Source organism: Polistes fuscatus, unplaced genomic scaffold (genome assembly GCF_010416935.1).
Source record: "Polistes fuscatus isolate 324 unplaced genomic scaffold, CU_Pfus_HIC Scaffold11, whole genome shotgun sequence".
Taxonomy (NCBI): domain Eukaryota; kingdom Metazoa; phylum Arthropoda; class Insecta; order Hymenoptera; family Vespidae; genus Polistes; species Polistes fuscatus.
Window position 1 is genome coordinate 5,839,085 of NW_025113009.1, and position 25,266 is coordinate 5,864,350.

Below are 25,266 nucleotides of genomic sequence, written 5' to 3' on the forward strand. Positions count from 1 at the left end.
CGCTAACCAATGTCATCGTTCGGCGACCCTTTCCTTCTCGCTACCCCCAACTGGTTGCTACGCGCGAACCTTCTTCATCTTTTAAGGAACCGGATGCATATCTCTCTCTCTACAAATACTTTATTATTTTATAACAATACTCTGCTTTTCTTTTTTTTTTTTATACTCCTTTCACATGAAAAATTTTCTTTTCTTTTAGTTTCTTTTCTTATTTTATCATTTTTAGATATTAGATATCGAGATAGGTGGTTGTACAAGAAATCTCATATTGCGCGGTTCGTACAATAGAAACATCAAGGATTTTCAAGTAGTCGAAGACCACAGAGAAGAGAAACTCGAAGCCGTCGAGCGAGCGAAATCGCCGTTCGATCGGCAAATTTTCACCGATACGCCACGTAAGAGTCATTTATTTTTCTCTCTGCATTCGAGAAACCCCGGCGGACTTTCACCGTAGAAAGTTTTTTAACGAGTACGATCGATGATGACTCGCGCCAGCCAGCCAGCCAGCCAGCCAGCCAGCCTGCCAGCCAGCCAGCCAACCAACCAACCAACCAACCACCTCCCTCTACCACCTCCTTCTTTTCCTCCTTCCCCTCGACCACCGAGATTCCTGTTTTCAAGTAACATAGTATACAGTTCTTTTCTGATTTACTATTAAAGGTGAAAATCTAACATCTCTACAATCTAAGTTTCCTCAATGAGATTTGCTACATGTTCTGTCCCCAAGAGAAATAACAGAATCCCCCCTTCGATCCTAGCTAATATATGTATTTGTAGGATTCACCCTTCATACATAAAACGTTTCTTTGGCTTACATCTCTTCTCCTGCTTACATACATAACTTTCTTTTTATTATATACACGATATCGAAACCAACGCTCATCTCAAGATAGTCTGATGATAACTACACAAAAAAATGATGTATGTGTGAGAAACTAAAGTTCAAAAAGACAAAGTTCAACTTGGATAAAATTCTAAAACGGTTACTGGAATAATCGACTTCGCAATAGCATTGTTTCGTTTTAACTTTGAGTTGGCCTTTCAATACTATTCTCCAATATCCACATATATATATATGTAACTTTTATCGAAAGGCACGAACAGTTAGGATTCTTTCTTCTCGTTAATGGAAGAATCGACAAGTTCTCACGGTCCGTTGATTTGCTATACGTCGATATATCATACGCGAGAATGAACATTGATCGATGGAGGGATCCCCCCTCTTCTCAATTTTTCCTAAACTTTCTTTAAAAAAGGAAAAAAAATAGAAAAAAAGATACAATATAACCGATAAGAAAAGATTGTTGTTTTGATTTTTTTCCTCTCTCAAAATCACGATTCCGGTGGGTGTACTCGAATAAAAAAAAGTATTTGGTACCTAACGAGTTTCTTACAACCTACGTAATTCTTTGCACGATTAATACCAAAGAGACGAGAAGTGTAGAGAGGGAGGGGTGTAGAGAGAAAGAAAGGGAAAGAAGAAGGGCTTATCTCCCGTCTCTCGTCGAATAAAACTCCATACCGGTTTTCTGGTCCTGCTCGGTTGCTCGTTACTTCACTCTACCAACGTATAGTTCATGTTCGGAAACATGAGAGACCCCTTGTATTATACTTGCCTTTATAATCTAATTGAAACGTAGCTCGATATATGCATGCTGCGAACAATTAAGCAAAGATAATTAGAAAATGTTATGGACTATTAACGATTAATTATTCCAAAGAAGATGAAATTCATCGTGTTCGCTTTCGTTCATGGGAATTTAAGATTATCAAGAAATTGAATTTTGTTTTCCCTTCTCGTATTACTAAAGTCTACGATCGACGTCAAACGAAAAATGTTTTACCTATTACGTTGGCTTCTATAGGGTAACGAGACAAAGATTGCTAACGAGAACGACCAACGTGCTCGAAAATTACATTAAAAGTACCCAAGGAGAGAGAGAGAGAGAGAGAAAGAAAGGGTTAAGACTGGAGCAAGGTTAGAAAATAGCATCGATTTGCCACACGTGTTAGTTCTTCCTAGCGTGCTGAGTAATTCTAAACGAACACGCCCTTTTTTCCTTTTTCTTTTTTTTTTTTTTACTTTCCTCATCTTCTTCTTGTTTTTTCCCCTAGGGTTGGGCACCGACAAGTTTATAATCCATTAATTAGTCCGACCATTTAATCATACTAACGTTATAACTATAAATAATCTCGCGCAAAGTGTGAAACTCGTTAACGTCGAAATTATCTCGAACACTCGATAAATAACTTAATTATTCAGTTTAAAAGACAAGAAATAAAGAGAGACATAGAAATAGCAACAGGGTAATTTCAATCGAGATAAATCGTACCGGTTATGGATACGATCAACTTGTCCGAAACGATGTCAATGATTTTATTCGAGGACAATATCGAAAAGTAACTGTGGTGGTATAATACATAAAGAGTTGTGCCAAGGTTTTTAGTTTGTTTTTTTCAAAACGACGATGATTGTGTACTTTCGTTCCGTCTCATTAAAATATCATATTAACCGTTTTCTTGACAAACGAGCATTTCTTTAATCGACATAACAAAATATCGAGATCAAAGAAATTCGTATGAAACAAAAGGTTTCGAAACCCCATAAGGATTTATATCGGATAAATGAACATCTTCTCTCTAAGGTATTATAGGGACAGAAACCGGTATATATGTAAAGAGACCTGGTGCAATGTGCACAGCTAACGCTGCCGAGGAGACTCCAAGTTGCACCGGGTCAAACGTGACGTAACATCCGGGCGACTTCTCGGAGAAGTGGAAATGGTGGAAGGGAATCGGCGAAGCGTGCAGACGCTACGTCGATTGCTTCTTCTTGTACCTCCAATCTAGTACTACCTCCTCCTCCTCCTCCTCCACCTCCTTCTTCTCTCTTCACGGTTTCTGCTCATGACGATTACCACATCGTACATTCCACGAGCATGAATCACCAAGAACCTGACGTCGATACGTAAAAACGCGTGCGTATATCAGGCCCTCGATTTTCGAGTACATATCATAAAACTTTGTACGAGTGTATGAACGATACATATAAACAGATTTTAACCCTATCCTCGTATCCCTTTTATAAAGAGATTAATACGATTCGTTTCGCGTTCTATTTGATAAAAGAAGAATCATAATTGGTTAACGAAATACAACCACCATCACTACCACCAACGTTAATCGAGATAATCGAATTTGATAGCAAGAATTCAATACTATTCGAATGGAATGACAGATATTCGAACAAGTCGATGTCGAAGAAGTAAAGGAATGTTTTAATCTCTCTATTTCGCTATCAAACACGTCTTTATGTTACAAGGTAGGAGAAGGAAAGAAAAAAGAACGAAGATGTAATAAGCTCTACGGCAAATAAATAGGATTTGAGTATCAGCCCTGTGCTGTTGGATTGTAGAGAAAAACTTGGCGCGTTGGAACCTAGCCAAAATACCAGAGACCGGAAAATCTCCGAAGCCCTGTCGACGAGTGTCCGCGATCCTAGGGAAAATATTTCTATTGACCCGAAAGGACCCGGATATATCGTAAAACGAATAACCGATTAAAGTATCGACAATTATCTAACTATTTTCTATTTATTTTTTTTACCTATATTGTAAAACGATATTAGATTTATTTTTTGTTCTACGTTCTTATACGACGTTATAGATCAACGAAAACTCTCTGAGATATTTAAAAAAGACTCGTTAAGATTCTCATCGTAGGGGATTTTTTCACTAACGACGTCGTCGACTTCGATAAATAACAACTACGAGTTACGCCGGAGGCTGCAACGGCGATGACAATAAGAGCAGTTCTTTACAAAAATACTAACGATAAGACAAATATTTGTTTCTCCTCTTTTTAACGAAGATATTGTAATTACTCCTAGCGTAAGGGTTCTTTGCGTAACTATGCGAACCGTTTTCCTCCTCATTTTCTTTTCTTTTCTTTTCTTTTCTTATTTAACGATCTTCGCCGTATCGACGATTTCAAAGGATAACGACGATGATCCCGTATGAAATAATTCATTGAAAGGTGCTAAACAAATGCCATCCGTTCGATCTTGATGACACATGCAGGCAGGGCCCTGCCTGCTCTGTTGCTGCTGCTGCTTTGCAACGGAGACTCGATGACTCACCGGGATAATTGGAGAATATTATGGATGCACGACAAATCCGATGATATTGTGCATTGGTGTCACTTCGAGCTAGACGTGCCCTCACCTGCTTTTAATCTGTCGCTTTTCTATGCAACGAAGAACGATAACGAACTTCCCTTTTTTTATAGACTTACACTAAAATAAATGTCTCGTTAATTGTTATCGGAAGATATCGTTAATTATAACGAACACGACATGTTATCATCGTTTAATAAATAAATAACACTTGTAACACGAATTGCTAAAACAAGAAAAAAAAAAGGAACAAAATGTTTTAATTAATCGCACGAATTATGGATAAGATAATTGACGACAAAAACAAAATAAAAGAAAGAAAAAGAAAAACACACACACAAACGGAAATAAGGAGAACAACACGTTGAAAGTACCGTGTAACTCGCGGCTCGAGCCCGGCGAGATACTGAATTTCTCTTCGTTCATATTTTCAACTTATAATCGGTGAATGGTACGATAAGCTTAGCACCGATTTCTTTTCTGCATTAACCAGGAATTCGAGAACAAGGTATTCATGGCCGAGTGCATTGGCTTGCTCCTAACTCGAAAGATGCCTTTCTCCTTGGCTAGAACACCGATCCCGTCCTTCTTATTCTTTTCTTAACATTATTTTCATCTAATCGATAATCGTTTTCGTCCCTGTTAACAACTAAAGACCGATCGAGCAATTCATTTGACGAGGCGAAAAACAAAAACTTTATATTAATATTATTTTTATGATATTAAAATACAAAATACAAAAAAAAACACAAATTTATAAAACACACATATATATATATTCGAACATATTAATTTTACTACTGCATGATTAATCAATCGATTGTGATATGAAGTTGAATCGAACGTAATAAAAAAAAACTAAAAAAAATATAATAAAAGAAATAACAAGAGAGAGAGAGAAGAAAAGGAAGTAGAGTCAATGACGACGACGGGATAAGGGGTGGGGAGGAGAAGTTTTAGATACCCTAATTGAGCTTACCGTTCTCCGATATCTGACTAACAATAAGTAAAACCTTGACCACAGTTAATAGACGCGACACGATTTAAGTTCGCCGACACGCGACGAAAAACGACGGATAGTCGTCAGTAATCGACGAAAGAGAGAGAAGCTATGTAGAAAGGACCGAACGAACGGTTTGTCTAGACAAGCATAAAATAGATGAACATATCTATCTCTCTTCGACGTTTCTCGAGTGGAACGACTGTACTTATTTTCTTTTCTAAGGTTTAGCTTCGGCAGTTGCGATCAGAGTGAAGCGGAACCGAACGATGCATCTCATCTCTCTTGGCTCATCTTCTCCTTGCCTTTCTCATTGTACTCGAGTGAACGATTTTACTCTTCTATTCTATTCTATTCTATTCTATTCTATTCTATTTTATTTTATTATCTCTTTCTCTCTCGCCCTCTCTATATCTATATGGTCTTTTTTTTTTTTAACTTTATGAGAGTCGGAGAATTTAAGAACATAGTATGATCATTATGGCTGAGCGATTTCAGTTTGTCCGACTTTAAGAGAGCCTTTCTCCCTGTAAGATGCTTCGAATACAATCCGGCGCTCCAATTTGCGTAACGTTTCTTTTAATTCTAATCTTATAGGATATATACTATATATATTATTTTCGAATCTCTTTTCCCGACACTATTGTTTATCTTTACGTTTATCATTCCTATTCGTAACGATAAAATGTAATACCTGTTTTTCGTGTAATTAACTTTTCCAAGATCTCTCGCATATATATGTATATATTTTATATCTTTTACTAAAATATAAAATTCCTTTCTAAATAACTTTGACTTTATAATGAAAATTAGCAAGAGAGAGAGAGAGGGAGAGAAAGAATTAGGGACTAACGAGAGTATATATGTAGAACAAAGTTGATACTTCCCTCGTTCGTAACGCGAAATTCAAACCGGAAGTGACGAATACCGGTAGGAGTACAGTTACCGTATAATTTGTTTCTAACTATATGTCTCGGTAAATTCAACAAATTTCAAAACGTTTATCAAATATACAACACGTCGACGTTTGTATATATATATTTTTTTTTAGTTTGTAAAAAAATAATAGACATTTTTTTTCAAAAGTACAAACTATTGTTTCGAAGAAAGATCCGTTTGATATATTGGGAATAATGTAAGGTACGTGCCTTTGGACGAATAGTACGAAGAAAATAATTGTGACATACCAACGCAACCCAAGTCGACTAATTAGGAACGTGTTTTGTGCGCGTTTGGTGCGTGCGCAATAGAATCGTGACGAACAATCCAATTTCCAAGCTCTCATACCTTCTCTCCTTTTTCAGCAACGTTAGAATTATCAATAACGAATTCTAATGAATTTCTATGGAATTTCCATTCATGTTGTTATCGCAATTGGATGAACAATTTTTCGTCGCGATTCTCATTAACGTAAATATAATAATAAACTAAGGGTTTAAGAAAGGGCGACGCGTCGACACTTTCCGACGAACAAGGAAGCATACCAGATGGTGCTTGTATGACGTTTGTCAAAAGCATGTGGAAAATATAAACGCGTGCACGTATATATATGTAGAGAGAAAGAGAGAGAGAGAGAAAGAGAATAATTGATATTTTTGCTCGTCCCGCAACGATTAACCACTCCCCATAAGAGAATTTAAAGGATGACATCATCCAAGCTCCGACAGTCTGGGTTGATGAATACAAGGTGGTGCGAAACATCGCACAAAGGGTCGTGTGGTCCGTCTCGATTATATTACTCGTATATTTTCATAATTTTCTAAATAATCCTTTGAAAACTTTTACGAGAGACGGAAAATGTTCTTTGAATGGATCCTACCAAGAAATAAGTACCTACTGATATCTTCCGAGAGAGAGAAAGAGAGAGAGAGAGAAAGAGAAAGAGAAAACGGTGGGGGGGGCTGTTCTTTGGCTAAGATCCAATTTATTTTGCTCGCATTCCGTTCCGTGATACGCCGAACCGCTCGAAATATTTCCGTTTGATTTATTCGCCGAAATTCTTCAATGACACGTTCAAGTGTCACAAAGTTAGAAGTAAAGGAAAGTTTTCTTTAGTGGCTAGGGGCGAGGGATGAGGGGTGAGGGGTGAGGAGGAAGAGGAAAAGGAGATGATGTTTTCTATTAAAAATGAAATCTTTTCATTTCCTTTCTCGCAATCGTTGTAAATAATTGTTGCAAACCGAAGGGAAGACTTCCGATGCAGCAATCGTTTTCAAAGAAGCAACTTTACGATACCTGGAACGCATCTAGAGTCCAGCTAGTAAACGGATCATTAGGAAAACCGTCGTAAGAGGTCGTCGACCGCCGAGAAAGATGTTCGCACCACCAGCACCAGCACCGAGTAATGCTTTTCAGCTGTTAAAACCGTTCAAACAGGGACTATTACTATAGCGAACACCAGGATCAGTATTCGCAGTATTTTCGGCCATGCAAAAGGGACAAGAGAGAATGAGAGTACCTAAGAGACACGTCGATACGAACACGAGTTTCAGACAAACTTCTACTAACACCTAAAAACTAACTAAACTACTCTCTTTTCTCCCTCGAGCAAAAAGTGCAATCACAACTTTTAAATTACATTTATTTACCGTTCATAATAAAACGATTTTTATTCTATGCATTTCGTACGATGAAAACTATTTACTGAAAAGAGAGAAAAAAAAAACAAGAAAAGATTTTGTTCTTTCGTGTAACTGTCAAATCGAAAGCTGTGAAAAATAAATCGATAATTTTAGAAATGATAAAATTCGTTTAAAAGAATAACTTCAAAAATGTTGGAAAAAGTAATCAAAGTATTCACTATTGAACAAGTAGTAAAGTTTAATCCTTTCAATTTCACGGCTTATTAAAGAAGGAGACGCCTACCCCTCCACCCCCCCCTCTCTCTTTCTCTTTCTCTCTCGTGGCGTTTGCCTTGATTTTGATTTTCTTTATTTTTCGGTCAAAAATGAAATTCTTCCGGCAAGCGATGCGAGGAATGTCATCATCGTGAGTCAGATACGAATGCTCGAAACATTAGCGAGCCTTCTTCCTTCGTATGTACGTCCGCTAAAATTAGAACTCGCTAGCGTCATAAACGTAAAAAAAAAAATAAGAAAAAAAAGATAAAAGCAGGGAGACGCATCTCTGAAAACGCTTTTCCACCGTAATCTTGGACTCGGTCTCGATTAAAACACCTCTAAGACTTCGTATTTATCTTCTACATATCATTTTGACGTTCTTTATCTCCTCGATGAAAAGAACAAGAAAAATATTAAAAAAGGAACATGAAAGAGACCCATTTCAACTTTATTAATATATATATATAATATAATAAAAAAATGCAATAGAAATATAATTTTCCCTTTGCAAATAAATTTTCTAATAAATCCGATATTAAATTCATAAAAATATCTGATTAACAACTATCGGCAACATCTAAAAGTCGCTTGTAAAATGAAAATAAGAAGTAAAAGGCAACTCGCGTGACTTGGCTATCGATGTTACACGTCGTCCATAATTAAACGCATCGTCGATAATTAAAGAAAATAAAAGATTAATGAAATATACATTAATTCCACGATAGTATATGATGAAAGAATAATAAAAAAAAAAAAGAAAGAAAGAAAGAAAAGAAAGAAGGAAAGGATTAGAAACATTGTTGGTAGTTGGAACGGCGCGACGATAGGCGCAAATATAGCACACTTTTACGGTAAAACCGCATAACGGTGTATGGAAGTGAGAAAAAAAAAAATAGAAAAGAAAAGAAAAGAAAAGAAAAGAAAAGAAAAGAAAGGAAATTACTGCAGAGAGTTTCTTTCGCGAGCGCGTTACAATGCATAACGATTACGGTACATCGAAGATTAGAAGAGCGGATGAAAAAATTTAACAAAAAATAAAAAAATAGAACGCATTTGTGACAAATTCATGTATATAATATATTTTAATTTGGTATATTATATATAGAGTTTCTATAGTCAAAAGTTTCTAAAAAAAAAAAAAAAAAAAAAAAAAAAAAAAAAAAAAAAAAACCTAAGAACTTTAGGCCGACCCTGTATATTTCAATTTGAAATTTAATTTGCGCGTATATAATTACGCGTATACATAAATTTGAATAACACATAAGGCGCGGGGTATGAATCGATCCATTTGATTACAGGTTGCAAAGTTAGTTATCGACTATTCTTTCTTCGTTTATAGATTCAAAGGAAAAAACAAACTAAAAAATAAAATAAAATAAAATAATAATAATAATAATAATAATTATAATAATAATAATAATAATAATAATAATAATAATAATAATAATAATAATAATTGTAATGGACAATTAATAGCGAGCCCGAGAAAGATCGTTAAACGATTAGACTCGTCTTTGAAAAAGAAGGAAAAATAAAAAAAGAAACCATGTTCTACCACAATTACACCGACGTATTACCGAACAATCTCATCTTTTCTATTTCTTTCGCGAATTCTGTTTCTTTCTCTAAAGAAATATTCCTTCGGGCGATTTCGCCGGTGAAGCACGACGACTGACGTTTATACCTGCTCGCGAATTTTCTCTCTCTCGAATACACGCACACATATAAATATATATATAGGGTGTCTCAAAAGTATCCGGCCAAATTGTTACAAAACTAATAAATTTTGCAAATGATATGCCACTTAAGATTTCTAAGAAGACCTAGCCCAAAGTAGATAAATTTATTAGACAAGGATCTATCTCTGTTTAAAAACAAAATTGACCCGTCCTTAGAATTTGATAAAAAAGAAAATCCTTAGACCTTTAATAATTCAGATATTTGACTTTTCGTTAGAACACCCTGTATGCATGCATACATACGGATATACACGCACGCGAGATCGTCCGATTCATTAAACCTATTATGAGTTGAATGCTTAATAAACTTTATATTCTGACCACTACACCCACCCTACTACTATCACCCTACACACACATACGTTGTATGTATATAAAATATAAAGGATCTAAGGTTAAGCACAGAAAGTCAGTTGACACGAGCCTACGTGGGAGTTAGATGGGATAAGCAACACAAAATGGACTTTCCATGCTAATGAATACAATAAATCGTCTGGAAAGCTTTTAAAGAATAATCGAAACACATATATATACCAATACACAAATGAAAATATACGTTGTTAACGTGGTTTCGGTTTAAAGAGTTTTAATTTTGACGACGCGCGTTCAACTGGTCTTTGCAACGAGTTCTCTGTACCGGTCCTTTGTATACAACAGATATCTTCAGATCCTACTCTTAGTAAAGATAAGAAGGAGTAACAATGAAAAATCATTTGTACGTCGTGTATCTTGATAAGAATACTTGTTTGCTCCTTTTGGAGTGGCTTTAATCGACTTGGCAAGACTGCGAGACACTTTTAATCAGGGATAGCTAAAATCCTTTCCTCGTTTTTTTTTTCTTTCCTTTTCTTTTCCTCTCCTTCTGTGTATCTTTTCCTTTCCTTTCCTTTCCTATTCCTTCCTTCCTTTCTTTCTTTCTTTCTTTTTTTATTAAGTCCTTCGGGAAAAAAAGACAACGATGAGAGAAATCTAAAGAGAGGATCGATAGTCGGAGATCCAAAGAGTTTATTGCAACTCTCTTCGAGGTATTAAGACGAGATATTCTCAAGTTCTTCGAGAGGGAGCCTCGAGAAACAAAAAAAAAGAGAGAGAGAGAGAAAGAGAGACCGTCCTTCGGGTGATTCACCGAGTTTGCGGTTAAGTTACACTCTAGTCTATGGGTCCCTCGCTGGAAGAGATGGCAGACATACACCCAACAGTGATTCTCATGGTTTCCAGCATACAACTAACAGAGGTTCGCACCAAGTAAGGATCCCCGCCCGCCGTCTTCTTTGTGTGCGACTTTTTTCACGAACGATATGTTTTTATTACGGGAACTACCATCGCGATGACTTATGCCACCAAGTTTAAGAAGATTAAAATATCAATTAAGTTCTTCGCGCTATACCATTTTGCGTTTCGTTTCTTTCGTTACTCCGAAGTATCAAATACGACGTTTACCCGCTTGAAACGATCCACCCCTCCCTCCTCACCAAACGTAATGGCGCCGACTAAAAAAGAAACGAAATCAACCAAAAAAGAAAAAGGTCGTATACGGCAATGCTCGTTGAGTTTAAACTCGTTAACGTAAACGAGAAACTTTATTCCGTTCTACTCTAATTTGTGACGTTGCACTTGACTTATCAATCCCTTTTTAAAAGAACTTAAATTAAATCGTTAAATTCCTATGGTTCGATGGTATTAATGGAAGTTGAGATCTCTACGAGAGAAGATCTTTTTTTCTTCTTCTATCTTTTTCTACCCTTTTATTTTAATCTTCCTTCTTTTTCTTCTTCTTCTTCTTTTTCTTCTCCTTGACCACGTTGGAAGGACATGAAAAATGTTATTAAGCGTCCTACCGAGGATAATGCGACACGGCCGTCGACCTTCGGCTTCCTGGCTCTTAGGCTTCTTCAAAGAGCGGACTTAATGCGATTGCTCGTCGACGATACTCGCTTCCGTCGCTAATGGTTTGCATTTTATTTTTCTTCCTTCCTTTTTTACCCTTTCCCCCACTCCCACCCCCACCCCCACTCCCACTTTCCAAATCGACTAGGGTAAACTTGATCCAGAAAATCGATCGAACAAACTTCGACGATCTGATTTTAAAGCGTTTACATTTTACCAAATGCAAACTTCCCTTTTGCTGTTTAACATTCAAATCGTCAATCTTACGATGAAACAGTTATGAAACAGTTACTCCTATGACGCAGTTAATTCTATCAAAGAAAAAAAGAAAATGGAATTACAGAAGAGGAAAACTTTTAAAGGAGTTTCGGAGGAACCGATAGAGAGAGAGAGAGAGAGAGAAAGAGGGATGCATTGATGCATTGATGCATTGATGCATTGTGAATGGAGGCCCCTACCGAGTCCTTTCAAGACGAAGAAACACTCGAGGCGTTTCGCTTCAGTAACCGCGGTCTTGCTTCAGCTCCTCCTGGATTCCTTTGTTTAATACTTTATTGCGATATTTGAACGTTGCCCCGTTGGCTTTCTGTTGCGTTGTTGCCATGAGCAGCCCCAGGTTCTCCTCTACGTCCCTTACCTCTTCGTCGCCTTCTTCTTCTTCTGAGAATTCAGAACGACTTAATCGTCAAACCTCGAGAAATAATTCGACGATTTCAAATATAGTCTATAATGTATCGAGAACACGATAGAAAGAAAGAGAAAGAATGAAGTTTTCAATACGTTTGACTCTTCTAATCGTAAGAGAGAACAATTCGTTGAAAAGTTGACAGAGAATATATTTTCTCAACTTATCTCTCATCGTCAATCATTTATCACTATGGTGAGAGAATAATTTATGCAAAAAGAAATTTTCTTCGTGCTGCTACTGGACAATCACTGATATCCGCCGGAAATCCAAGAGACTTTTGTAATTATCTATCAATAGACCTAAGTCATCCTCCGAATGTATAAAAATCTATTCTAATGTATTGACGTACACCACCAACGCGTGTATGTACGAATAAACGGAGGAATTTGTTTAGAAATAGACTAGTATATACGTGTCTATACGTTATCTATGATATCGTATTACGTTAGAATTGCATTCAAATGGAAGCAAGGAAGATATGCAGAATATCTATGATTTGTAGATATTAGGTCATTAAGTATGAAACGTTCGATTACTCCGATTAATTTCAATTCGTAATAGAACATCTATGATCTAATACGTTTGAGTATTACGTTTTAATATTTGTTGATATTAATATTCATTTTTGCTTATTTTTAGAATACATTTATCTCGATAAATCTCTCGAATTAATTTATTTCTAAACAAATTTCTCTTTATATACATTTATTGTGTTGCTAAAAGATTCGTTTACGATATTTGAGAACGCTCATAAATAGTTAGAAATGAAATTACATCGAAAAGGTTGATTTTGAGACTCATGTCTTTTTGTTCGTCTACGGTGAGTACTGTAAGCTCCTTTACCACCCTGTATATTTTCGACGAAGGAAAACGATCCCGATAATTGAAGTCTACTCGGAAGAATATTTTCGCAAACGACTGTACCCCGAGTTTCGTTTGCGGAGAAAGAGATTTCCGGGCTCCTTTCAATGAACGGAGCAACATTCTCGCGGTGAGAAAATTCATTTCGCACGGCGATCAACCTTCAGTTTCTCCTTCTCCTGCCGCACCTTCTTCTTTTTATTTTGAGCTTTAGACAACTTGAAAAGCAATTCAACGCGCTTATCATCGATGAACTTACGATGATGTCGTCGTGATAAAAGATATATATATATATATATATATATATATATATATATATATATATATATATATATATACTCTTATTTACTGACAACAATTAAAAAAAAAAGATCAAATTATATTAATTAATTATTTTCTTTTTAATGTACGATATATATTTAAAATGAGAAATTTAATAAATATTTGTATTATTGAAAAATATTGATCAATTATTTTGCCCCGAAAATTTTGCAATAAATCGAATTCGTATATTTCGATTATCTCGTTCTATGAAACGAAAAGATAATAAAATGAAATGGCTGATTGAAATGACGATTAAATCGAATAGTAACGGCAAATTTGCCGTACCAATTGGGGGAAATAGGTAACGTTATGGGAAATAAAGATGTCCCCGGGGAAGAAAATACGCGTTCGAGTAATTACAGCGATCAAATCGGGGGAAATACCGGAATTTTGGTCAAAATTGTTTGGTATTGGGAAGAAGAGGATGCACGATGTCAGAAGGAAATCCTACAACTAGATAGAACACTATTCGATTCAAACGGAAATACGTTATTTGATAGGTTTGATAATCGATTATTCTATAGATCGATAACGACAAAAGAAAAAAACAAACAAACTATTGAAATTGTTACTCACCAAAAATAATCGGACGTGCGAGAAAAAACGAGACGTATGAAAATATCTCCCTCTTCTTTCCTTTCGAAACACTCTTAAATCACTATGAATCACCAAGTCTCTCTCTCTTTTTCTCTCTTTCTCGTTCGCTATCGTGTAATATAAATGACAATTTGACAAAGTTATAAAAATTTATATACGATACATATATATATATATATATATATATATATATATATATATATCGTATAAATAAGAACGAACGACCTCGATGCCTTGGGCTCCATTTTAAAATCTTTCAAAATTGAAAACGCATGACATAAAATGATCTAATAACTATATATATAATAAACAATATACAATATAAAATATAAAAAAAAGAAAATAAAATAAAAATAAATAAAAAGTACAATACAATTGTGAGATATATTATATTTATATTTCCGCGAAAAAAAGAACAGGTAGATAAAGTAACGGAAAGAGAGTTAGTGGGAGAGACGACGATACATACAAAATAATAATAATAATAATAAAACGCGTCAGAATATAAGGAGTAATATATAAGCCAAAAGATCGATCCTCGGTGATCGATGAAATGCGAACGACTGGTGGTAAAGTGAGAAACGGTGATGCGGCTTCTGTCAGACTACTTCGCAGACGGCTGACGAAAGAACGAATGCTCGGTGAGACCTTCGGTCGAACTCTCCGAGCCCGGAGGACGAAGGCTACAACAGCTCTTGTTGATAGGTCGGATGGAGCCCTCCCTATCGTTTCTCTCGAATTCAAGGATAATAAAAAAAAACATTCGGAGCATCACTGCGAGTGCGTTTACATTTTTTTACTTGCTTTGTTTTTTTCTCTCTCTCTCTCTCTCTTTATTTAAACATCCTTCGTATTTCATGTATCTATCTTTTCGAAATTTGTCTTATGCGTTAATTAAAAAAGTAACGTCGCATAAAATAATAAAAATAAAGAATATTAAGTTGTCTGAAAGTATACCCAATAGAAAAAAAATTGTGTTTTTTTTTTTTTAGAAAAATATGATCATTAACGACCATAAGGAAGAATACTGCAAGAGAGAAAGAGAGATCCTGCGAGATCGTTGTGTTTGAATTGAAAAAAAAAAAAAAGAGAGAAAATCAAGCGCGAAAATGAAAATGTTTAATGAATTCCCTGAGCATGGAAAGGGTGGTGGTACCATTCTCAAAAGAGGGCTTTATATACTCTCCGCCGTGTTCTTCCTGCTAGGATGCACTCGACAACCATGCCGGGGCTCAGACATTCTCGTCTCTCTCGTCTCTCCCTCTCGCACGCGTTTCGCTTACTCACGGACGATCGCTCGTTTGCTTGCTTGCTTGCTTGCTTGCTTGCTTGCTTTCAATTTTATTTCGTTCCTTGATCATAACGTAGGGAACTATGGCAAATTGTATATACATATACTCGGCTTGCTTACTCGTATCAAATTCGCGTCGATATTTAACAATAAAATTGAAATTTTATAACGATTCGTGCACCTCGTTACGCCCTTTAAACGCAATCTCGATACCAAACCGGCATGTTACGAAAACTTCTTACGAAATGTTTTTCATCAAAATTTAATGTAAATTCAAGAAAATGTTGATCCAATTAACTATTTATATATATATATCTTTAGAACACGTTCGCGTAATCAGATTTATTGTCAATAGAGGGGAAGGATGGTCTTCATTCGATTTCATCCACAAAGATCGAAACTTTGTCCTGTTGTCCGAGAGAATAATGGAAAAACGACGGCATTTATCCGCCGGCAAGCGTTTCCTTCAATTGGACACGTTCCCAATTACGATCGCTTATAACGAAAATCTAAGACTAATCAAGGAATGAGAATGGTCGAGGCGACAATTATTGAACAAACTAATGACACAGACACACAGATACAGATATAAGAAGAAAAAAACCTTTAGTCGATACTAATCACTCTGTGAAAGAAAAGGCTTTACTTTGAGAAGCGTTATGCGTTTAATGTCTTCCTATTCCGTTCCTACCGCCGAACGAAACAGAGCATGACATCGCCACAAACAGAACGACTGGACACACTTTGTTGGCAAGCGATTTAGAAAAGCGCGAAAATATAAATCTTTCGAGACTTCCGTTATCGAAGAAGAAATTTCTAAAACAATGGGCTACCTCGGAATTCCTTATTTTCTACTTGTCGTGATCTTCAAGCTTATTTAGATCGGCCGTTTAATTTTATCTAAATTTGATCTAAAAAAAAAAGCGTCAAGAAAAATATGACCTATTTCGTTATATCGTTTGAAAAAAAAAAACTTTTTACCCACCAGGATATTCTCGTATCGCTACGTAAACGATCATAGCAGCATCGTACGTGTTGACAAAATCCCAAACTCCGTCGGTAGCAATGATAATAAAATCCTCGGTACCGTCTAGAGAAATGCAACGCGTATCAGGAACACTCGTTACGTAGGGTTTGTATTGTACATCTCCTAAAAAAGAAAAATATATTTTTAAATTAGTACAAACTTTTTTTGATTGAATATGTCCCCTACTGTATTTCTCAAGTATTACCGATCAGTTTCTAAAATATCTTTAATTTATAAGCGTTCATTAAATGATTGAAAAGATTGTTAATTGTTAGAGATAAATTGAAATAACAGTCGATCATTTACGATAATCTTATTGTTAGTCATAGTCTTTTACAAGCTGTGGAAACGTATCGCTATAGTACGGAGTAGAAACTATCTACATATTCTCGTGTTCGACCTGTTCTTAATTAAATGTAATTATCTATTTAATGAATAGCTTGGCTAATTTAAATAACGACGCCACTCTTGAGAATGCTTCCGGTTATTATAAATTTATGTTGCTCCTTCTCTACTAAGCAGAGATTAAAATAGGTACCCCGTAATGAATCTCTACCGATAAATAACGATTCTACACAACGCGTTGATTCTCTCGATCGATCATCTTTATATATGTTATTTAAATGAAATTTTATGGAAAATAAGAAGAAAGTTTTTATTCGATATCGAAGATAACACGTGCGATTTAAATCGACGTTTAATTTACTTCTCCTCATAAAGTATACCTTGCTGTATCACAGAAATAGTATAATAGACTGTTAATTATTCCAAACATATAATTCTGCATGCCATCCAGTAAAGTAGTTGCACGTAGTATTGTGTCAGCGGTTGAACGGAACCAACAACAGGATACCCGACACGCGTCCAGAATTTTTTTTCTTCTTATTTTCCATCATCATCCAAGCCATAGTTGGCCAACGACCGACACTTCGTTCAACTCGACCCTACTTGACTTCCTCCTAAGTATATACGTATTATAAGTATACAAATTAATAAATTTTCGTATAAATAAACGTATAAATAAAACTAGTTCTAGATTATATTATCTTCGAATATTAGAAATAATAATAATACCAAAATTTAATCCACAAATATCTGCTTTTCGTAATTAACATTTTTACGATATTCGTATCGTTAAGACTTTAAAATAACGTTACATTCGTTTCATTAGATATTTCTCACGTTAAATATTGAAGTATCAATTATAACAATCTACAATTAATTACTCTATTTAATTAATGGGCAAATATGAATTTATAATTATTTGTGGTATGTCGATTGTAGATTTCTTCCGTACCGACGAAATTACATAATTATTTTTATCTTCGGTCGGTAAAAACGAATGTTATCTACAGATACGAAAATTTTTATTATCGACCGAAAAAGTTACCATCCTTCGGAAAATAAACTTAATTTGCTGAGAAGAAAAAATCAACGAGAATTTGCGGAGAATAGTGAACACGATTACTTCGAAACGGAACGTTTATGGACATTGACAATTACTCAAACGCAATATATAAGCTCGCGTCAACTCGCAAATTTTGTGTAAGTAAATGTGTGTTGTATGAGTGTGTGTATGAAACAATTTTAATTACTATTTATTTACATTCAAAAACTAATCGTCACGCCTTGGAAACTGCGCAATTTCCATACTTTCTTCTTACTAACTTATCCTCATCTTAACAGATTAGAATTTTTTCAGAGAAAAGAAAAAGCGATACGTGATTTGCATGAATGCACAATGAATAACACTCACCAATAGCACGAGATACGGCCAGAACTCCATTAACTCGCACTGTACCCTGATTGAATGCCAGCATTCCACCCATTTGTTGTATCCTCTCAGATTCATCCTATCGAAAAAGAAAATAAAATAATTATTTTCAGTTTGTATTTCATCATTTAATAAAACACCCTATAAACATATTTGCTATTTCTTTCATCTCTTTTTAATTGTTGCTATGAATAATTAACTAATTTCAATTATTTAATAAGCTCTCCGCATATACCAAATGTCTAAATTTTTATGTATTTGCAACAACGATTTTAGTTTATAAAATAGTCTTCAATTACATTATAGTCTAGACATTTGTTGTGTCAAAAGATTTAATTCTTATACGCCAAAATGATTACGTTAAGTTCACAAGTGGATAGTGACAGAAGATTGTTACAATTCAAAAGCTACGAAGAATATTTAGATTCGTTGGTAACTCCTGTGGATTTTTGCTTTTTGAGAAGTACAAAGGTTGCGCGACAATTAGCAAAACTTGGTTATCGATGTACAGGAGAAACTCTTGATAAAAATACTTTTTACCTGCGTTTGCAAACTGTCAAAGATTTATTATACCCAATTCTTCAGCCATATCATCTTACTTCTGAATTTATACTTCCTTTTGATCCGCTAATGCAAGAATTAGCAATTCGCGAACGCTCTAATAGACTAAATGTACTATCAACTATCATATTTATACGCCATAATCCACGCCTTCAAGTCGAAGTATCAGGCTATATAGATTTTGGTGAAAGACTTAAGGCAGAAGATTGGCAGCTATATTTCAAAGGAAAAAAGAAGCTTTGGCCTAAAATTACAGACTTGGCGTACTATCATTGGAAATTAGGAAAAATGCAATTAAATATTACATCAAATTATGAACCAATAATAAATTCTAAACATGGTCTTTTATTTAAAAATATTCATGATAGAAAATTAATTAACGTCGATCCAAAGGCGATTAGACCTGGCATAGATACTACGAGAATACGTGTACATAGCGATGCGTATGAACACGTTATTTTATACGATCATGTTATTAGAAGCACTGTTATTTAATAGAAAGCATTTGTATTATAATCATAAATATTTACTTACATATCGAGAAAGTCTATGAGGATATACTAATTCTTCCACTTTGCCACGTTTAGCTAGCATAGCCAAAGAATCTCCTACCCAAGCAATATATAATTTTTTATCCAACAATAATACGCAGACTGCGGTTGTACCTCCAATTACTTTCTGGAGAAAACAAAATAATTTTATTAATACTACGCGTACGATACTATGAAACTACTTCTAGAAAAATTCACTCACTTGAGTTCTCTCTTTTTCTATAAATCTTGTATCGGTAGTGTGAAAAGCGTCGCATAAGGCACACTCTGGATCTGTAGGATAATATATACTCTCTGCTAAATACTGATGCAAGTGTGTAGCGCAATAGACAGCGGCATCTTCTCCTCCGTGCCCATCAAATACTGCGAAGTAACTTGCTAAGGAGTCATTCTATGATAAAACATGCATCTTTACCATTATGTTAACAATAATGAATGAATAAAAAGTGAAAATATGATTGTGCCTATTCACCTGTACATTACAAGTGGTATGTAAGTCATAAATTTCTACATGCCTATCCTCCATTTTTCTTTTGCCATTCTTCAGTGCGCCGCTTCTTGCCATAGGTGGCAATTTTGAAGAAGGTGGAGGTAACGTTACTAATCTACTATTGTCTAAGTAGCGAGTAAATATTTCATTTACTTTGCTTGTAACTGCTTGCATAAGTTTCAATGGAGCGTATGCTGTCAAATAATTAAAAAAAAAATCAAATTATCCATAGATTTGTTAAAGCGTATAACATACATACAAATTATAAGCGTACAGAATCACTCACTTTTTGTTTCCAACTTGAACCCGCATTCTTCTGGTTGTTTCTCGCACAAATCCTTTATTTCTTGTAATACAAGGCGAACGAGATATCCTTGTAGACTGCATGGACAACGTCTATAAAATCATAAAAACCGCCAATTATTATATAAAATTATAATTGTATAAATATATTTATATTTTATAACTATTCTCGTGATTGCATAAAGAAATTTTCATTTAAAAATTCATTAAAATGTAAGCAGAAAGAATATTTAAAAAATTCTATCATTTAAATATAAATTCGAGTTTGTTCAAAAATGACGTAAAGTGCATTAACATTATTAATATATCTGGGGAAATATAAACATAATAATCTAACTAATCATTAATCAATCGTTCGAATTAAAAAATACTTTCGTAATCTTGACGATTAGTTATTGAAGTTTCCTCTTTCTCTCTCTATCGTACATGCGCGCGCTAAACTTGCAATATTTAAAAGCCTCTTTAGAAAAAGATGGTAAAAGATAACATATCATAACATTAGATAGGACAATTTAACGAAGTAATGACAGAGTGTGTACAGAGTGAAGATTAAACGTATAAAAAGGTATAAAAAAAAATTGTCTTAAAAAAAATTCCTTATCCGTGACGATACGAACGACAACGACCGAAACATCATAGATAACTATGTACAAATTCATTTCGGCGGATCGTTAATAGGAAAACGGAATATCGAAAGGAAGATATCATTGGAAAGTCTAGAACGATTATTTGAAAAGGAAAAAGAAAAGAAAAGAAGACGTAGAGGAAACATATGCGACGGCATTTGAATAAGAATTGAAATTTTAAATTACAAAAATGGCACCGATCGTTGGAACTTATCAACACGAACGTAACGAAAATATCGACGAATACTTCAAAGACTTGGGTAGGATTTCTATTAGAAATGTGTATAAACTTGCATTATTTATTGTTATAATATTTTGAAATGTATTTCATATCCATTACTTTTTAGGCGTACCATATATCGCACGAAAAATGATGGGTTTAGCAAGTCCACGTATGGAAATTTCAAACGAAGGAGAAAAATGGTCGATTCGTACTGTATCTATGATGCGTACTTTAGAATTAGTATTTGTTCTTGGTGAAGAATACGAGGAAACTCTGCCTTCCGGTGAAATATTAAAAGTAATTATCAACATGTTATCTCTAATTTGAATTTTACATTCATTTTGCAAATTCATGCATTACGTGTAAACAAAATACAACATACTTCTTATATTTCTTTAGAATGTTACGACAATGGAGGATGACAGTCTCGTGACAGTATCATACAGACCAGATAACACCAAAATAGTACGGAAATACGATTTTAATGACGATGGTCTCGTCTTGGTAAGTTCTGTCTTTAGATTATATTGTATAATTTCATCAATTTTATTTATATTTTTAACAATTTCATAACAATCTTTTTATATATAAAATAAAAGAATAACATTATTATTAAATGATAAGGAAAAGAACTAACAAATTTTTTCCTAAGATCTCACTTTTCATGAGTAATATATAATACATACATACGTATATCTTTATATACGTCTGCATGTTAACATAAAAGGTGCAAACAGAAGAACGAATAAACAAAGTATAGCATGTGATAATAAAAGTTAAAGAGCTATACCATCCGAGAAGATGAAATGAATCTTTGAAAACATTATTCGATTCTCCAAATGTTTATTCTTATAAGAAATGTGTAAGTTCTTTTTTTGTTCCAGACAATGTCTAACGAAAAAAGCGATGCCGTTGCAAAACGATATTTCAAGCGAATTCCTTAAATTTAAAATCTTAAATCTTGATGATCTTTTTATTTGATACACACAAATATCATTTTTATATATATGTAGTATATATGTATACTCTGTGTATAATATTTTGACAATATTATCAATGATCATTCCAACGTAAGTTTTAAATAATTCTGTAAACGAATAATAAAAATGAAAAATTAATATTACAATTAAAAGCATTTGCTGATGTGTGGTGTTTTTATCACGTCATATGTCACATGACATGTGATAAAACGATAAAAAAAACAGATTTCTATGACGTCATACAAAAAATATTTTGTCCTTGATATATTTTAAAATGCTTACTAAGCGTAATATTTTTAAGCTATTACAACAATGATTCGAGTCCATCAAAATTCAGCTTTACTTCTCTAGAGTTAACAGGAAACTATTGGCAAATTGCAAGGGAAGTAATCCAAATAGAATGATGACTGTCTCTACGGCTATGACATTATTCTTTATATAAATAAAGAAGATCGGATGTGGAGAAAAATTGTTAAATCTTCGCGCTAAGAGATTATTTTAAATATTCAACTTCTACCAATACAGTTATTTCTCTCCTCCTCCGCCCTTCTTTCACTCTTACTCATTCACTCACTCACCCTCTCTCTTTTTCTCTCCTTTTCTCTTTTTTTTCTCTTGTCATTAAAACCCACGTTCAAAGATTAATGCGAAAGAACAAACACTCGCGCGATAACATGCGTCGCCGAGAATTAATTCGCGCCAATTGGCGAATTGCGATTTGAATTTTAACAAATGGCGGGAAAATGAAATACCAACTTTTTAGGATAAAGTATAAAGAAATGTGGATTTGTCGAAAGTTGTTATCGTAATAGAAAGATTAAAGGCAAAAGAAAGTGTAGAAGAGAGAAAAGAAGAGAAAGATAATGAGATAATGTACTTACGGTTGTTTAATATACTGCAGCGTCAAGTAGATGATCTCCCCAACAAGTTCCGTTTGCGTAATACTGTATGCATTAACCTTCATAGGCAGTTGATCTTCCGGATTAATTTTTCGGATGAACTCTTCGAAGTATCTTCTATAATCTCCGAGATAGTCAACTAAATCGGTAGTACTTTTCGCGGCCATTCTTTTAATTTGTATTTATCGTTTTGTCAATATGAAAATTAGGCGCGCGCGGCCGCGCGCGCTCGTAGTACCCGTCGAACGACGCGGCGGCGACTAGAAGGAACGACGACGATTACACCCAAGAGATCAAACAAAAAGAAACTTGGATCTTGACAAAGAATAAGAATAAAAAGAAACACGAATGATTCACCTCAACGATCTATCTTCGTAGTACACAAGCTCGGTTACGAGCACGTATCGTTACGCTATCAACGCGTGACGTCCCTTACTAACGCGAGCGAGCGAAATAATGAGAGGACGCGGGATAGAGAATGACACAGTGTGGCAGAAGGAACGAGAGTGGGGATGGACCGAAACAGCAAGAGAGAGAAAGAGGAAAGTAAAGGAAGATTACGTCGTCAAAGAACGAAAACTCGTCTACGAGTGTTAACAACGATTCATTGCTCCAAAACCGCTTTCTTCGAGATGCACGCGTAATGTTTTGTGTACAGATTGCGTCATTCATTCAATATGGCGCGCACACGTCACTCGGTCACCCCACGCGGTCTATCGTTCTATCCAACGATGATTGCGTTTTGACCAATTTTCCATGCAACGTGCAAGAAAGTGTGAGAACAAAGATCTCGGAATATCCTCTTTTACGATGATGATATGATTAATTGAAATTGTTTAAAGAGAAAGCACCGCCGCTGCTCGCATAACGCGTTGTTCGTGCTTTCCACCGGGGGTCGTCGTGGTCGTCTTTTTACGATCGCCTGCATTCTCTCTCTCTCTCTTTCTAACTTGATAATTTACTCCTACTACTTGGAGTAACCGAATGAGAAAAATCCCTTGACGCGCATGACTGACACAACTTCGCGCACGCCCACGTGCTCGCACGAGTTCACAACTCCGCGTATGACTACCTCTTATTTTTTTATTCCCCTCCCCTTTACGTTTGTTCCTTTTTCCACTTTCCTTTCCATCTTCTTTTAACTACATATAATAATGTCAAAGATGATATACTTCACATTTGTCCTTCGCATTCTATATCAAAGTAATTTTTAACACAAATTTTACTTGCAATAGAAAATTATTAACTATTTGTAAATGTATAACAACAAAAAAGAAAACATTACATTATAACGCAGTATTTATTTATCGATTCCATTTTCTTTTGTATTTCTTTGTTCTTCATCTTTTCTAAATAAGAATCTTTAAATTTTTCTTCCATCCACTCGGGTAAAGGAGAATTCCAATCTTCCGGTGGTTTATCTCTCCTTTCCCAAACCTTATTCTCTATGTGTCCTTTTAATCTATTCATTCTATGCTCTTTTTCGCTTGTTATTAGGGCTTCCTAAAAACAAATATATTTCTATAGATTTTAATACATTATCGCATTGAATTAGTACTTAAATAATGAATACTTAAACTCTAAAAAGAACAAGTCATGTTATCAAATTATTCGCATACATATGCTTCCTCCGATTGATTTTCTTGCCACATTTTGCAATAGTGAAAATCCTTTTGCCACGAAGAACAATCAATCGTATGACCGTGTATGAAATATTGATGAAAACGAGATTTCCAATATTTGCATTCTTTGTACTCATCATAGTATATTTCGCAAGGTCTTATCTGAAAAATGAAAATAATTAAAACTAATGAAATCAATATAATTGACTCGAATTAAACATATTATGTAACTTCAGTGCATCTACAAAATATTCTTATTATACAATGTAAAAAAACGTATTTATACCATCCAAGAATTCTCGAAATGATTTTCTTCTTTTGCCATTACTTTAGCCATTTCTCTAGCCTAATAATAAATATGAAACGATTATTATAGCTTATTAGTTATCACACAAACATTCTTTGATAAGGTTAATTTTTCTATTCATAGGTCATGCACCGATCCACACAAATAAATGCTCTATTAATCAAAATTTCTTGAAAACTTTCATAATTGGGCATTAGCATTTATAATTTCTTTTATAAATATTTAAAAAACAGAATTATATTTATATAGGTTACGGTACGTTTAACACGTGACTTATAGATACATAAACACACAAACGATGTCTACAGTATACTGATCTTATCCAATTAAATGACATGAAATATATATATACTTAGTAAGTACATTCATGTCAAGATACTACCCTACGTATTACTGCGCCATCTGTTTTGTAAATATATACATGTATGTATATTTAGAAATTATAAATTATGTATATAAACAAAAATGCATTAAGGTTGATACATTTGCAGGGATTTATTCC

At 34.6% G+C, this 25,266-nt stretch overlaps 4 protein-coding genes and 1 long non-coding RNA gene across 6 annotated transcripts in view; 2 read left to right on the plus strand and 3 right to left on the minus strand.

Annotated features, from left to right (window-relative positions):
• Window positions 1–22,900, minus strand: part of LOC122526394 (serine-rich adhesin for platelets-like) — a 46,299-nt gene extending 23,399 nt beyond the window's left edge. Inside the window, exons 1-7 of one of the 2 annotated variants that reach the window (XM_043649775.1) lie at window positions 22,818–22,900; window positions 20,091–20,200; window positions 19,787–19,998; window positions 19,517–19,705; window positions 19,298–19,441; window positions 18,185–18,281; window positions 16,387–16,551 (exon numbers count right to left, since the gene is read on the minus strand). In XM_043649775.1, the coding sequence (XP_043505710.1) occupies window positions 16,387–16,551; window positions 18,185–18,281; window positions 19,298–19,441; window positions 19,517–19,705; window positions 19,787–19,998; window positions 20,091–20,200; window positions 22,818–22,900 (1,000 nt within the window). Of the gene's footprint in view, window positions 1–14,089; window positions 14,169–16,386; window positions 16,552–18,184; window positions 18,282–19,297; window positions 19,442–19,516; window positions 19,706–19,786; window positions 19,999–20,090; window positions 20,201–22,817 lie in introns of those variants that run through there. The other variant, XM_043649781.1, reaches the window with a different exon arrangement.
• On the plus strand, window positions 17,815–23,364 carry LOC122526405 (sodium/calcium exchanger regulatory protein 1-like). The gene is made up of 5 exons (XM_043649800.1): window positions 17,815–17,973; window positions 20,786–20,993; window positions 21,081–21,253; window positions 21,356–21,460; window positions 21,841–23,364. The coding sequence occupies exons 2-5, from the start codon at window positions 20,924–20,926 to the stop codon at window positions 21,898–21,900; spliced, it is 408 nt and encodes a 135-aa protein (XP_043505735.1). The 5' UTR covers window positions 17,815–17,973; window positions 20,786–20,923; the 3' UTR covers window positions 21,901–23,364.
• On the plus strand, window positions 17,981–19,772 carry LOC122526401 (cilia- and flagella-associated protein 299-like). The gene has a single exon (XM_043649794.1). It carries the CDS (start codon window positions 18,554–18,556, stop codon window positions 19,256–19,258), a length of 705 nt encoding a protein of 234 aa, XP_043505729.1. The 5' UTR covers window positions 17,981–18,553; the 3' UTR covers window positions 19,259–19,772.
• Window positions 22,924–23,892, minus strand: LOC122526407. Its single transcript, XR_006306047.1, has 2 exons — window positions 23,193–23,892; window positions 22,924–23,095 (listed from the first exon to the last, which is right to left on the minus strand). It is a non-coding gene; the product is annotated as an uncharacterized LOC122526407 (long non-coding RNA).
• A 54-nt stretch (window positions 23,893–23,946) lies between these two features.
• LOC122526404 (UPF0545 protein C22orf39 homolog) lies at window positions 23,947–25,096 on the minus strand. Its single transcript, XM_043649798.1, has 4 exons — window positions 24,744–25,096; window positions 24,455–24,619; window positions 24,121–24,338; window positions 23,947–24,028 (listed from the first exon to the last, which is right to left on the minus strand). The coding sequence occupies exons 1-4, from the start codon at window positions 24,792–24,794 to the stop codon at window positions 23,974–23,976; spliced, it is 489 nt and encodes a 162-aa protein (XP_043505733.1). The 5' UTR covers window positions 24,795–25,096; the 3' UTR covers window positions 23,947–23,973.
• Window positions 25,097–25,266: the final 170 nt, after the last annotated feature.